Raw genomic sequence first — 16,394 nt, 5'->3', positions numbered from 1 at the left:
GAACATCTCAAGGATGATACAAAACCGTTCAAGGTCATCTTCACTCACTGTCACCAAGATTCCAGAATAGAAGCGTGCCAACATTATCTTTAGTGTCACTCTTTGTCCCTGATCCAATTACTCTCTGCTCGACCCCCTCCCCCACTACCTTAGTAAAGGACCGTGTTACCAATTGGTCTAGCATTATATTGGGATACAAATTCCCATGCAGTACCCAAAATCTGATGGCGGTGCCCATTTCTTATCCTAGTTCTTAGGAGTGAATGTTCCAGATATATGAACCCAAGCCAGGCCCAGATGGTCCAGTAACCAGCAACAAGGACAGGAACTCCCCAGGATGCTGTTAACCTTTTTTCCCTACCGCCAGCATCTAGACAAGGAGCTGCACACACACACAACGGTCAGGGTTTCCCGAGTAAACGCTGTACCGTCAGGTGTGAGACCAGGGAGCCCACCATCCCCAGACTTGTTTATCAGACCACCGTCCCAACGCGGTGGCCATCCGGACAGCCTGCGAGGTCTTCAGGAGCCACAGAAGCAGGACATGTCCCGGGAGCTGCTGCGGCAAGTCTGGGAAGTTAACGGCAGTCTTGGGAAGGGACAGGATGCTGAAAGCGTAAGCTGACGACACACGCATGGCAGGACCCTTCAACTAAGAGCAGCAGCACCACCGCCTTTATTTCAAACCCAGTAACCGTTGTGGTGAAAGCGCCCATAACCTAACGCTCCCGGCTTGGAGAATCACGTTCGGGGTAAAGCGAACTTTCTCCCACGGCTCCCACCTGTGCCTGCTGCAGGGGCACCATGATGTGCTCGATGCACATTTCCAGATCCCGAATGTAGTCTCTTTCCGTCTGGAGAAGTTCTTCTACCACCTTGGCTCTCTTCTCCAGCATCCTCTGCTCTGGGTTTTCAGTGTACATGGACCCAGGAGGGGCCACCGGCGACGAAGACTGGGAGGAGAGCAGCGTCATTTCTAGAAGGGAAGAGAGAACTGGTCAGCAGCTCTGGGTGTGAAAGCGAGACTCTTCAACAGTTCAGACTGAAAAGAACACATTCCTTGAGAACCAAAGTCTCGCCGCTGTCAAACACCAGGAAATCCGATCACACGTCAGCTCTGATTATGAACAAAGTGCTGAGAAAGCCGTTTCTGCAAAGAGAACTTCTCCCATGTGTGTGATAACATTTCTCAAATTTGTCCTAAACAGGAGTAGCTGGCCCATTTCGGGAGGACAAATCAGCGTCCACAACCTCTTGGGGAAGAGGCTGAGAGAGGCGCTGTTCTTATAAAGAATTGCTTTCACTTAATTGGGTAAAAAACCCAATGCATGAGGTCAGCAGCAGAAATACCAAGCTGGAAGTTAAAAACACTGCTATAGCCCATGAAAAAGAATATCACGGGGAACATGACAAGCCAACTAGGGAGAAGATGGGAGTTCGATAGGAATTAGCTGTCTGAGAACCGGGTGACTACAGGACCTACTCTGTTCCAGTCACTGTGACGGAGGATAAACATCCCCAATGAAATATACAAAAAATTATTCAGATTCTCCCTATTGAAACATTATAATAAGGACTTGGGCACCTTGTTATTTCAAATGCCCTAGAAGGTACAAAGGTACCAGAAAGATGATGTTCTTTTTAATGGTATTTTCAATCAAAAGCAGCTCTGTAGGACCAAACCGCATGATCTAAAAACAAAAACAAATACGTACCTTGTCATTAGCTTTTACAATTACGCATTAGTTAGCTACACATGATGAGATTTACAAAGATGGGATGGCATTTGTTCATTTAAAATAAATATTAAACACTAAACAATTGAAGAAAATTCCAACAATGAAGCAATCTCTGCTCAGTTTATTTCAAATTCCTTAAGATCCACTTAAAAAAAAACTACGAATTTGGTTAAGTCAATATACTAATCTGGGTGTGATCACAAGAATATTTTTAGCAGATCTAAGCAGCAAAAACATGCGTGTTTATATTGCTTATGGAAAACCAGGCTTTCACAGCAGATTTTAGTCTTCAAAAATCTTCCCCATTGCCCCTTCTCAAAGAACCTGGGAATTCCAATGTTTAAAAAAGAACGCACCCAGATTCTGGGTTTTAAAAACCACTCTCCACTAAAAGAAACCAGAATTCTTTGGAGAAATAGCTAATTCCAAGACCGGGGCAAGGAAGGTATAGGTGAACCAGAAATATCTAACGGCAGAAAGTAAGAAAGCGCCCAACAAAATGATGGAGGTATTTCCAAAAGGCATAGAGCTAGCTTAAAGGGGCTCCTGTTGGCCAAATCTGGTACAATTTGAGTATCAGAGTAAATAAGCACGGCAATGGACTATAATCCATTGACTAAAATGAGAATCCATGAATTCATATTGGTAACATATAAGTATATAAATAAATGGGGGAGAGGACGTTTGTTCTTATGGTATAATGTCAACTAATAAATATAGAAGAAATGACGGGAATTAGAAAATCAGCATTTTGCAATGATCAGAATAAAATGTGGTCCAGGCATAAATCATCAATGGATTATGGTGTTGACAGCGGGGTCTGAGGATAAGGATATTTGCACAGTTTTTAGTTAGTTATTACAAATTACTTATTAATTACAAAAATGAAAAATAGTGACTATATATAGTAGAGAAAGGGAGAATACGAACACTGGGTAAACAAAATTCACATCACCAGTAAGAGGCAAACAGACATCATGTTTTTCCATTTGTCATATCTGGAAACAACACAAGATCTCTTATGTGGTATCCCCATCAAAAATGCATAATCTGAAACAAATCTTGAGGAAATATCAGACACACGCAAACCGAGGATTTGTATTCTTCAAAATGTCATGTTATGAAAGACAAAGAGGGGCGCACGGATGGCTGGCTGGCTCTCTCGGAGGAGACTGTGACTCTTGATCTTGGGGTCACACAAGTTCGAGCCCCCCACTGGGTATACAGTTTACTTAAAAAAATGAATGAATGAATGAATGAATGAATGGATGGATGGATGAAAGACAGACAGACAAGCCTGAGAGACAGTTCCCAATCAAAGGTGACTGAGGAGACGACAAACAGATGCCATGTGTGAATCTGAACTGGGTCCTGATCTGGGGAAAAAAATTGCTACCAAGGACATTACTAGGGCAATCGGTGAAGTTGTAATATAGACTGTAAATTAGATAAACAATTAAATAAGTGAAAATTTTCCTAAAATAGCAAATCTATGTGGTCATGTATAAAATCCATGGTTCATACAAAATACACGCGGAACCTTAAGGAAAGACACAATATATGCAACCTACACTCAGAAAAAAGTGTGTGTGTGTGTGTGTGTGTGTGTGTGTGTGTGTATAGACAGAATGAACACAAAAACCCAACAAAATGTTAAACGCTGGTGGATGTGAATAAAGGACATAGGAGGTTCTTTGTACGACTGCAATAATGTATAAATTTTATATTATTCAAAATAAAGTTTAAAAAGACATAATCGGAAAATATCTTTCTTAAACTTTTTTTGGTAGAATGACAAAATTTCAAGCATAACTCTTATTTCACTAGAGTGCTAAGTCATAATCAAAAATTAATTGTTGCATATGTAAAATTTACTTTCTATAGCCTTGTTTCAAATTTTCTTTGCAATTTGAAGCAATAGGGTCTCACAAATATGGTTTCATAAGTGGCAAGTTGAGAAGAGAAACTCATTTTTAAAATTATTTTTTATTTAGGGATAATTGACATACTCGCTTCAGGTGTACAACCTAATGATATGTTATTTTTAGAAGACGCTCATTTTTAATACAGGACTAAAAAGCTCTGAAAGGGAGAACACTGGCTGAATTCCTACCACAGGCAATGCGCTTTACATATTTATGTCCCTGAGCTTATTTAATATTCATGTCAAAACTCTGAAGTTGTATTATTACTTGATTTAATAGAAAACCTGGGTTTTGAAAGGCTGACTGACTTGTTCCAGGGTTGTAATTTTAGTTCTGGAATTTGAATCTAAATATATTTCAATCCAAATCCTCTGCACTTAATCCTGTACCATTTTGCCTCCCTAGCCTGGAATCTCAACTAGAAAAGGTCAGGGGTTTATTTGCCTCAAATCTTTAAAATTCCCTGGAAATTATTCCATTCTCAGGAATCAAAGTTCTATTAATTTTAACAGCTGAAAGCTTAAAATGCCACCAAGTATTCATCAATCAAAAGCCAGCAACCTACACTAAGAAACTCAGATTTTCAATTTTTACTAAAAGAGAAAAAAAGAAATGGTAACAGTTTTTTTAAACTATCAGCATGATGCTTTTTTTTTTTTTTTTTTGCAGGTGCATTTATAAACTCTTGGACCGCCTTTAAAACAAAACCAAGAACACTTTAGCATGATTTAAAATTCCTGTGGAATGTATCTGAAATTTTGACAAAATTCTACATGTCTGAAGCTTCACACACATATTAATTCTCAAGATTAAGTCAAACTAGAAATATCTGGCTTGAAATGACTCCTAAAGTAAAACCCTTTTTCCATTATTCCAAATAGGTCCTACGGAGAAAGTCTGATCTAAATTTTAGTATCTGGGACGACCGAGTGAGAGAAGGTGGCCTCCTCGCTCGGCTAGCTGCAGGGGAGACGGGCTTGGAATCTTGCTCGTCCCTGCTTTAGCTGGGGAACCCCGGCCAAGGCCACTCTTACCTCTGGGCCTCAATGTCCTCATCTGTAAAATGAGGGTAACAGTACCTGCTTGCCCAAGCTGTTGAGGGAGTAACAAGGTCATTACTCGACAGAAGTTAATTCCTTTCCCACCATGGACCGGAACCTGCCGTCTGCACCAGACTGCGGTGAAATGCACCAAGTGGGAACGCTCTGTCCAGATCCTGGACAATCCGCTTTTCTCTAAGAACAATAAAAGCTGAGGGAGCACATGGAGGAGGCTGAGGCCGGTACCAGCCTCCCGGCAGTGTGCGGACCACCTCCCACCTCCTTCCTAGGATGGCCCTGGAGGAATTTAGGGGCCGGAGCCAAAACTGATTGCACAAATTTACTCCTTGATCAAACGATTCGTACGTTTTTTTCCCCTTTTGTTCCCCTTCCCGGTCCCTCCACCCCCACGAAGTCCCGGTGCCCCCCCTCCCCCGCAGGTGAGTGGGCGTCACCAGGCTCCTTACGCAGCACGGGCTGGAAGGGGTCCAGTGAACCCGCAGCTTCCCACAACTCCACAAGCCACACTTGAAAGCAGAGTCACGGAGAAAAGCCACTCACTTCTGGCCTTGCCCTGAAAGCTAGCTCTGGGTTTGGCGGGGAAGCCTCTGACCGGCCGGCAAGGTCCGCCGCTGCTCCTGCGGCCCCACCTGCCGCCGCGAGCTCCGGCGCCCCGGGACGCACCTGCTGTGCCGAAGGGCCGCTGCCGGGGGGAGGACGTGTGAGTCCCCGGGTAACAGGCGGAGCGGAATCTTCCCAGAGCTCTGGAATGCTCCGCAACCCCCAAATCCTTTGAATAGGGTAGGCATTTCCCCCAGGCTTTCCCACATTTACATATGAATCGCCCGAGTCCCCCAGGCTATCAGGGCAGGGCCGGTTCTAAAGGATGGAGCTGGAGTCCCCCTGAGGGGAACGAGCGCCAGGCTGCGGCCCAGCTCGGCTAGGGCTCAGCACCTTCCCCTCCCGCCTTCCTTTCCCGGTCCTGAAACAGTCACGATTTCACTTCAGGAGTTTTTAATCCGAGAGTGTTACCGCTCACTTCGCCTACTCCTACTCAGCTTTGTTTTGGGGGGACGCTCTTTTTAGGGAAGAATTCTGAAGGCCCATCCATCTCTCACTTAAGAGGCCACGCTGTGAAGTGAGTGGCACTTGTCTACTTTGTCTGCCCTAGGACCTGGCTCTCTGCTGCACCCCCTCCGCCCCAGGCTGGGGCTTTGCCCAGGGACCCGGCCCTCCTACTTTGGGGACCTACCCTGCAGCCATCAGAATGCAGATCTCCGTGGGCTGGGCCCAGCACAGATCAGCACAGAGGAATTTACAGGGACTGGGAGCCCACTCACAGCTTGCAAGCACTTAAACTTAAAAAGAACCAATGTAAAAAACAACAACAACAACCAGAAAAAGAGAAAAGGGGAAAGAGAGAAAAAAGAAAACCTGCCTAAGGGCAGGAGCCGGATTTGGGGCAGAAGGCTGTGAAAGCACTGAACCAGCACTTCTCAATCTCACAAGACTCTATTAATGTATCACCAGTAATTGAACGGAGAGTCAAGCTAACTAAACTTCTCTACTGGTGAGATTCTGAGCAATCCCCGAGATGACGGCTTTTGGTAAAGAGCCCTTCCCGCGGCCCCTCGAACGGCAGCACTCACAGTGAGTCCCCCCGCTGGTGAGCCCCGTCGCCGCTTCCCCCCACCAGCTAGTGCAGCTCCTCTCAGCTCCCGTTTTAACAAATACTTACAGGGCCCTTACTGGGTGTGTCGAGCACTGTTCTGAGCCCTTTACAAACACTGGCGTATTTAATCCTAACAATCCTACCATATCCCCGTCCCCACTGTATGGAGGAGGAATGATGAGAAACTCCGTTAACGGGCTCAGTAAGCACAGGACTGGATTCGAACCCGCTCCGGCTCCCGCCTCTGGGCCCCTGACCAACAGCTACTCTGTCTGCAGGCAAACCATTCCAGTGCTTCTCTCTCTCCCCCTGCATCTCCCCCTGCTTGTGCTCTCTCTGACAAATACAATTTAAAAAAAAAAACTGCTTTAAAAAAAGATTTTATTTATTTGAGAGTGCAAGAGAGAAAGAGCGCGAGCACGGGGGAAGGGTAGAGGGAGAGGGAGAAGCAGGGTCCCCACTGAACAGGGAGCCTGACGTGGGGCTTGATCCCAGGACCCTGGGATCATGACCTGAGCCAAAGGCAGAGGCTTAACCAACTGAAACACCCAGCATCCCTACTTTCTCTACTTCTTAAAATAAAAAAAGTCAAACCTTTTAACCCAGGAGTCTACTTTTAGGAATTTATTATACATAAATTGTTGGACAAATGCCCAAGTCGTTATAGGCAGGGATGTTCCCCAAGGTGTAAAAACATGCAGAAACAACCTGAGCAGAAACAGCCCGACTTTCTCCCCAAAGGGACCTGGTTAAAGAAATCACGGCATATCTGCGTGACCGAATGCTATTATAGCCATTGAGATACAGATTTATATTTATTAACATGGCTGTTATATTGTTGTCTGTGTGTGGTTAAATGAAAAAAGCATATTCCAAGAGCTTATGAAAGAATTGCAGTTTCGTTAAAAAGGGAAAATACTTTCAGTGCGTATATTTGAAAATGAGAAAGTCTTGACGGTGATGGAAATTGATTTTTTTTCCTTTCTTTGTATTTTCTAGTATTTCTGCAGTGAACATGTAACGTCGATATGACAAAGAGTAAAAAAGTGGAAGAAAGAACATTTGCTATAAAATGAGAATATTATCATACCGACAGTTCTCAATTACTCTGTTAATCCATTTCAAATTCTTTCTTCACTTTTTAATACTCTGAGGTCACTTTCCTGGCCCGATCCCTGTAGACTGCTGAACACGGTGGGTCAGGAAAGGCTGCTGAAAAGCAAACCCCCCACTGTCTGCTTAGCAATCTGTTAGGAAACCCCCAGAGAAAGGGGTCTTTGTAAATTTGCTCATCTTCCCCCCAGGCCCAACCAGAGCAATCAGAAATCCTGGTTTTCCGCTTTTCCCACCACTCCAGCAGGGCCACCCTGCCCCCACCGCCTCTTTACCTTTAGCACCTACAAGACTCCAATCTGGAGAAGGTTTGCTCAGTGTCTAACTTGGGGCACTGTCTTGCTGGCTTTTCAACAGCAACTGAACAGACTTTCCCTGTGGTTTTGCTCAGCCACTGCCTGCCGACCGGGGCAAGTGGCCTCTAGCACAATCCCTGCTTGGAGGGTTTCCACCTCAGGGAAACTCAGCTCAAAACTTCTCATCTGCCCCTTCCTTTTCCAGGCCCCATCCGGGCCTTCGGAAGAATCGACGAGTCAAGTGCCCCACATACAGGAGTCTGCAATTTCCTATACTGCCAGGATGGGAACTTTAATTCTAGGACCAACTCAAACACCATTTTTGAACACTTACCAAATACACACAACTCCTAGAGGGGTGCTCTGTTGGTGGGACATTATTACTGTTGTCTAATCTTTAGGTGGAAGAGGTGAAAGTATCAAGAGGGCAAAGACAGTTTTCATAAAACAGTTCACTAGGAATAAATTATCAGTTTATTAAGCGGATTTTTATTATAATCAGCCAACAAACCTCTATGCGAAAAGCTTTATTTTCCAAACGCAAACACATCTAATGTTGTATTTACCAAGTCTCTGAGGGAAGTTATTATTGCTCTCATTTTACAAATGAGAAAACGGGCACAAAGCAATGACAGGGCTTGTCTGTGACTGGCTTGCTGGTGACTGCAGGGCTGAGAAAGCTGCATATTCAAAACCAGCACCCAGGGCCAGCGCTTTCTATGAAGGGTCAAGGCCTGTGCTGGATTCTATGTCTTCTCCGTAAGCACATGGCCATGTCTGGCATTGTATTTCCAACTTTAATAATGTTTCAAAATTTGCTCGTGTCCGAGCCCCTCTGGCTATGTTTCTATCCTTCTCTATAAAACTAGACTTTCTTCAGCTTCTATGAGGTGGTTCACTTTCATTCCTTCCACCTGCCCTCATGGTATTTTATGTACCCTTTATAACTGTGCACCCCCCAATCAATTCACCTCAATCATAATCCTGTTCAAGTTCTAACTACAAAACTGTATGAATATTTAATAGAGCGCCACCAAGCAGAGCGCTAGGCCATCGGGCACGTAGAAAAAGTTGAAATGCCCTCAAAAGCTTTCTTTAGTCTCATCAGGAAAGTCGTGTCATCTCTCCTGTGTTCAGGAACAGCAAACGGGATAGGGTTAAACTGATGGTCTTTAAAGTTATTTCTATTTGACTTAATGAAACAAGTTGAACAGGCAAAACATAAATTCATGAAACAAAGGAATAATGCAAAATAGAATGAACTTAAGCATTAAGGATTTTGGTTATATTTATTTGAATGAATCCAATCTCTCAAAATAAAGATTCTTTCTGGAGTGTGATCTGATTTTGATGGTAAAATCTCATTAAACGCAGGATATCTGACATTATATACTAGTATCTTATCTTCTAGCTAGAAGATGGAAAAAAAATAAAACCTCAAAACCAGGGAAATATAAATCAGGTCTTTCCCTGGGGCCCCAATCATAAGTGCTGTGTTGGTTTAACCAAGTTCTGGGCAGCCCAGGAGTCACTCCATCCGCCTGTATCTCCCTTGGCTTCCATTTCTGGGCTACAAGTGGAACTGCTTCTAAGATCTTGAGAGGGCAGGAGTGGTGGATAAAGTACTCAAAAAAGCCCTGGGATCTAGCCCTGCCTCTCATCCTTCCTGGGTGATCTCATACATGTTACATGACCTCTCTGGCCTGTTGTTTCCATGTCTATATAACAAATGGGTTGGGCCTCGTGGGTCACTTCCAAGATCTAAAATCTGATATGACTTGCTACCCTGTTACTTCACTTACTCTTCTCAGTTTGCAGTAACCACGTCAACTACTAACTAGTCCCACGAGGAGTGGCACTCGGTATGTAAACCTCTTTGGACTCACTTAGGCAGTTAGCCATTTCCTCTCAGCAGGCCCTGAGGACGGGGCCCCTGCTGCCGTTATTATGGAACCCGCACGGGACTCCGATATTTGCTCCCTTCTTCATCCTTGAACGTGACAAGCCCAGCTTGTCCCTCTGCCTTTCTGCTCACCTACTGTCCTTCAAGCCCAGCTACATGAAGGCCTCTCTAATCCCTGGACTGGTCTTTTCCCTAAGCTTCCCTTCTTCTCAAGCAGCAATACAAAACACATTGTACTACTTTATTATTTTTTTTTAAAACACTCCCACGTCACATTTATTCTAGGTATAAGATGCCAGTTCAACTTTTGAAAATCAAACGATGTAATTCACCACATCAAAAGGCAAAAGAAGAAAAATCATATGACCAAGTCAACTGACAGGGAAAAAAATATATTTGAAAAACTCCCACATCCATTTATTGTAATAGATACCACAAAACTAGGAATACAGTGCAACTCTCTCAACTTGGAAGAGGACATGTAATAAAACCCTACTTAACTTTTGACGTACATATTCTGTGCCCCAAAATGGAATATTTCACTCGGCAACACACATTCACTGAGCACCTATGATATGCCAAGTTACTAGGTTCTGGAAATACTATCTTTACCACAGTCACAAAGCTTAGACGCTACTGGACGTTCGTGCATGCCTAATGTCTACCTAATCCATAGGATTCAGCACGGCAACTGGCACTTACTAAATGCCAACAATATTATAACTTAGAGTGCCCTGAGCATTACTCTGCTGTAGTTGGGGTAAAAGACACTACCCAAAGGTTTTTAAAAATCATGAACTATTCTAACTTTGATTAAAGTTTTAGTTAAAATTTAGGACCTGTGGCACGGGGCGTAAATCAGATTTCAATCTTTCTCTAAGCAGGGCAGAGGCTGGAGAGCAAGAAAATCGAATTCCCTATCTCCAAAGCACTGAGGAAAGAGTTAGAGGAATTCTACCATATTTTTTGCCGAAGCATTGCTGTGAGGTCAGCACTAGGTAGAAGTATCTTCACATTTCAGGAGGTGCTAAGATGCACTTTTTCCCCCCACATTTTAACATCTCTAAAAGCAAAATGTGTTTTCCAAGTAATAACGTGTTAAATTAGAAGTTTCCTTTTTAATGGTACCTAAATTTATTCAGTGTCTTACAATAGATGGTGTTTTAGATTCAATGAAACACAATGTATTCCATCGGTCTCCTCTCAGTTCACAATTAGAAGAAAGGGGTTTTTTGATATGGTACAATGAGGTCCACTGTGGAACCATGTATACAAATGTGGCCCTTCCCACGAGCAATCGCTGTGCGTGGGCACCGTCACACCCTGATGGTCATGCCCAGTGTGGGCACTGCCTGGTTTCTCAGGAAATATCAAGTTGGAAAACTCCGCGGCACCCACTCTGTGGGTGAGTCAAGTTCCTGAGTTCCCGCTTTGACATCCCATTTAAGGCCAGGCCTGCCACAGTTTTGCAAGTTTTCTGCTTCGATTCACCCCTCCTCCGGTCCACATGAAAGAAGATGCCTCACCTCTTCCTGTCCATACTCAATACCTTGCCTTTCCTTGAGGTCTCTTGATTTACAGAGACCTGCAATCTTCCCGGGCCAATCTTCCTACGTTGCTGATGAAACATCGTACAAAGACAATTTAGGTAATGGCTTGTGGAGAAAACAGACAACCTGGCTTGAGGATACAACTCCTCATGCCAGCGCAAGGCTTCTGGGTTGGGTGGGAGTCTGCCAGACTGGATCATTCCAACCTCAGGAGGGCCTGATTTCTTCTCACGCTTCAATCATCTCCCAACTTTTGGGGAAACAGGGCCCTACATATATGTCCTTTTGCCTCCACGTATTTACCCTTTCCTTCTCCTTTCGCTCCTGCCTACCCATCTATCCTCCAACAAGCAACAAGACCCTGATTTTAAAAAGCAAGCACAGGAAAGCTTTGTCCGACTCTGTGCCCCCTCAGCTACGGTCACGGGTCTTTGCTCCTTTTAGTGAAAGGTCTTGAAAGAGTGGTCTTCATGCCCTCCTTCTAGGACCTCCTCCCCCACAGAAATCCTCTGCAAGTAATCTGAATCACCACTGTTCCAGCAATATTGTCTTTTCAGTCAACCAATAACCCCCTCAACAAATCCAACGGCATTCTCCTTGATTTCCCTGGGGCTCTTCAAAGCATTGGCCGTTCTCTCTTAAATTCTCTGGTTTTCTCCTGACCTCCTCACATGATCTCGCCCTATCGCTCCTCCGCCCGCCCGCAACCTGCGGCTCAGTTCTCAGACACCTGCTCTCCTCTCCAGCGGCTCCTTGCCCCACAGAGGGCGTCTACGCAGTTTCCGTGATTACAGCTGAGAGGGTGACTCACCACACGCTCACCTTATTCCTCAAGCTCTGGTCCAAACTGCCATCTGGCTTCTCAGATTTCAGTGCTTCAGGACTCCGCACGCTGTGCTCCTTCCTGTCACCGCAACTGTGTCCCCTTGTTCATAAAGTTTCCCCAACCAGGAATGCTCCCCCCGCTTCTGCCTACACCAACCCCCATTATTCACTCTCTTCAGCTTTAGCCCAAGTTCAAACATCTTCCTAAGGCCTTTTCCCATAACTCAGGTAAGGACTGAGCCTCCCCCTTCTGACCGTCCACGGCATTCATGGTCTAGACTTGGGTACTGTAGTACAGGATTCCTGGTTTCACATTTCACCTCTTCGACTGACCCGTAAACTCCTGTGTGTGCCGGGGGTGGGGGAGCATTCTTCTCTGGATACCCCCGATGCCTGGTACAGTGCTAAGGACAAGTACTGGCTACCAAATCCCTGCTGAACTGTATTCAAAGGCAACGTGGGATCTCCGTGCTGGTGGAATGATGGTGGCGGCTCGTGTTTATTCAGCGTGACCATGCGCCAGGCTCTACTGCACTGTTCTAGCTGCGTAGACGTCTATAAACTCACTTAATCCTCGTAAAATGGTCACATAGGTACATTGTCATCGTCTTGTTTTACTGATGAAGAAACTGCAGCACAGAGAGATTAAATGCTTTACACAAGGTTACACAGGTAGTAGGGCCAAGTGGGGGAAAGGTATCTAACAGTCCCCCTTAAGGGACTTACGAAACTATTTTAATTGTTTGTTTATAGGCTGTTTTCTGTTCAAAACCGCGAGTTCCTGAAGGCAGGCACAAGTCTTACCCATCTTCTCCAATGTCTCAATGGGGACACAATTGGCATTCTGAGCAGGATAATTCTTCATTGGGTAGGAGAGTTCTACACACTGAAAACATTTAGCATCTCTGTTCCTTGCCTTCTAAACAAGTAGTTCCCTGCACCCTGCCACTGTGACAGCCAAAAGATACCTCCACCCACTTCCAAACATGGGGTTGGTGTGGACCAGCCACACCTCAGAACCCCTGCCACCTCCAGAGCCCACTACATCCCAAATCGGCACCATCGGCAGTCCCCATCGCAATGATTTACACCAGGTGACCCCCATCCCGGACTTGACCTCTACCGTTCTGGACCATGGATTTGTGCCCAATCAATGAATGGCTAGGTCATATGATGGGGACTAACTAAAAAACACAAGCTGAGTCACTTACACTCACTCTCCCGGGAATCTGAATTATGGGATCAGGCAGATCAGACAGGAACAGAAGCTGTAATAATGCCCCAAGGCAGTGTGGGAGGAGTCGGTTACGTGTAATCTGAAGTGAGGAGGGAGTAGAAACTATGAGTAAACGGGAAGTGTGGGTCTGCAACGAGAGGGGACAAAGCAGAAGTTCAGGGAAATGCAAAATCGTGAAGAGAAGGAGAGAGAGAGAGAAAGAAAGAAGAGAGAGAGAAAGAGAGAGAAAGAGAGAAAGAAAAAGAAAGGGAACAGCTGGTCCCAAGGACATCTGGTTCACACCCACCCAGACGGGAGGAGGAGCCCCATCCCTCCTCAGGCTCTTCAGATAATCGAGGTCTAACCAGCACATAACAGTGTTTGGTACTCAATACATCCTTGTGAGCTAAAAATAGCTGAGTGGCTCGTGCTTATAGTAACATTATGAAATTAGAGGGAAATGCACAAGGTGCTCTGAGAACACTCAAGCAGGTGAAGTAGAGCAGTCCCACCGCCACCACCTGTATTACTGAGCGTGAAACTCCAGTCTGTTTTGCTGGCCGTGACTCCGATGGGTACACCCCTTGTCTCTAGAGTGGCAGAGGCCTCACGACACCTGCCACACTCACGGCTTGCAATCAGCATATGAAATCAGCCAGGATGAAAAGCTAATGTCTTGGATTGACTGATAGACATTTTATTCCTATAGTTTGAATCCAGTCGGTAGCTACAAAGATATCATGTTTCCACACTTGCAATGAAAAGAAACCTTGCCCCATCAAGTCCTAAAACCTGAGCTATGTAACACTGGCAAAAGTGCCTTCAAATCTGTGCTTTTTCTCATCTTGGGAGAAAACAACACAGGACTTTCCTGGATTCTGTTGTTCCACAGCAGTTACCGTCCGAACTTTGAAGGAACTGCTTCTCTATCTTCATCACCGCCTCCCTCCTAAACTCCTTGTAATTTGCCCTGGGCCTTGGCTGCTCCTCTTCCTCACCCCACCAGCCAAATGCAAGGTCTTTCTTTGGTCCACACCCCTCCCATATCTCTGCGGCGTGTCACTGGGCTACGGCCCCCTCCATTTGAAGCCCCTTCTCTGACACCCCTAACACAATACTTTCCTGGGAACTCAGGGCTGTGCTTCTGGCTTCAACCCTGATGGTCTGGGCATTGGGAGACCTTGATTTATTCCTGATCTAAGCACTGACTTTGGACATACATTTCAATTTCTCTGAGCTTCATCTCTCTGGTTACAAAAACAGTGGGGGTCAGATTTAAGTGTTTTTCAAACATTTTTTTACTGTGGCCCCCACACTTTACACTGTGACTCAACATATACATAACACATAATACCCGTGTGCACACACACTCAAAGTATTATGTGCACGCTTCTACATTAGATGTGCGTTTTCTATTCACTTCTATTTTATTCTTCAAAAATGCTAGTTGTAACCCACCGAAAAGACTTTAAGACCCAGTTGTGGGTGGTTACCCATTATTTATAAAACACGGGACTTGCTGCTGTGCAGCGATCCGGGATTCTACTGCAGCCCGCCAAGCCTTGACTCTCGTCTGAACTCCAGCGTCCTCTTTCTCTCTGTAAAGGTCCTTCATTCCAATATCCTAATATCACATAACTGAGTTAACACAGAATTTGAAGCCCCAGGTCCTTTCCCCATCATAACCACTTATGTTATTAGCAAGCGTAAAATCTTCATGCCAACTTTTGGTCTAGCAATGGGAGAGCAGCTTACATTTTACCAATCTCCCTATTGAGGACTACTAGCAACTCTGAATAAGGCATTTTTTTAAGTAACTATGTGAAGGCATTGGAAAGCAACCAAAAGCAGGCCAGAACTAGAGGAGATAGGACTCAAAACAAGGGAAGCAAACTGGGTAGGTCCATATTTGTCCAATTCTTATCCTCTGAAGTCAATCCCTAGTCTTCCAGAATGTGGGGGAAATAAAGCAAAAATGGTAAGTCAACAGGGGCGCCTGGGTGGCTCAGTCATTAAGCATCTGCCTTCGGCTCAGGGCGTGATCTCGGCATTCTGGGATCGAGCCCCACATCAGGCTCCTCTGCTGGGAGCCTGCTTCTTCCCCTCCCACTCCCCCTGCTTGTGTTCCCTCTCTCACTGGCTGTCTCTCTCTCTGTCAAATAAATAAATAAAATCTTTAAAAAAAACTGGTAAGTCAACAACTGGCAATTTTCTTGGGCTGAAGAGTCAAAGGCTCACATCTGGGCCTGAAGGGCTAGATATTATGGGAGAAATCCTGGAAAAGAGGGGGCCACAGGGACAGCAGCCCAAAATCTGTGCAGAAATTCTCCTCAAATCCTTGAACTGTGTCTGCAGGTGATAAGACCCCAGGAAGCCAGCAGAAAGCAATAATAGAAGCTGGAGGCCAAAGAGCCTGGCAGATATTCACAACTGTCTGGGGCTGAGAAGACACAGCCTGAAATATGAGTCTCTCCAACTTAGGAGGTTCAATAAACATTCTGGTTTTCCACTGAAAACTCAAAAGAGCCATAGTTTAGGAGTAAGGCCCACCTCCCAGGACCAGGGGCCGCACCCTAGGACTAAGGGCAAACCCATAACAGACCTGCCTAACGACACTTAAGACTGAGGCCGTCCTGGGAGAGGAATGATAAGGCAGGTGAGGGAAAGGACGCATCCTGATAGAAGAACCTGGTTTCTAGCTCGAGAGACAGGCTGGAGCAGCAATTCAACAGCGCTTTGTCTCTCAGATGCAGTAGGGGGAGGCAGGGGAGAGCAGGAGAGGAGGAAGGGAGGGGGCGCTCCCCCTGGATCATCACATCTGCACACACAGGGTCTGAGGGCAGATGTCCCATGGGCGGTCCATCTGGATCTCAGGAGAAAGGAGACCACACAGTGACAGGCTGGTGGAGCAAATGATAAGGGGAAAGGGAGGTGGGTCACCAAGAGACGAAGAACTCATAATTTATGAGCACTTACTATGTTCCAGACATGTCATTAGGTGTTTTATTTATGTTCTCTCACCGACACAGGTAGTATTATCTTCACTTTATAAAGAAGGAATCCAAAGCTCAGAGAGGTTAGGTAATTCACCTGAAGTTACACCAGTAAATGATGG

General features: G+C 45.3%; 1 protein-coding gene across 4 annotated transcripts in view; it reads right to left on the bottom strand.

The window, feature by feature from the left end:
- The window catches only part of DNMBP (dynamin binding protein), a 105,815-nt gene that overhangs the window by 21,250 nt on the left and 68,171 nt on the right, over window positions 1–16,394 (bottom strand). For all 4 annotated transcript variants that reach the window (XM_045784319.2, XM_045784336.2, XM_045784329.2 and 1 more), the window contains one exon: window positions 783–976. In XM_045784319.2, the coding sequence (XP_045640275.2) occupies window positions 783–976 (194 nt within the window). The remainder of the gene's footprint in view (window positions 1–782; window positions 977–16,394) is intronic.

The sequence above is a fragment of the Ursus americanus genome, chromosome 6 (assembly GCF_024610735.1).
Source record: "Ursus americanus isolate L20-20 chromosome 6, mUrsAme1.1.p, whole genome shotgun sequence".
Lineage (NCBI taxonomy): Eukaryota > Metazoa > Chordata > Mammalia > Carnivora > Ursidae > Ursus > Ursus americanus.
Note: the sequence above shows the minus strand (reverse complement) of the source record. Positions and strands in the feature narration are given on the sequence as shown.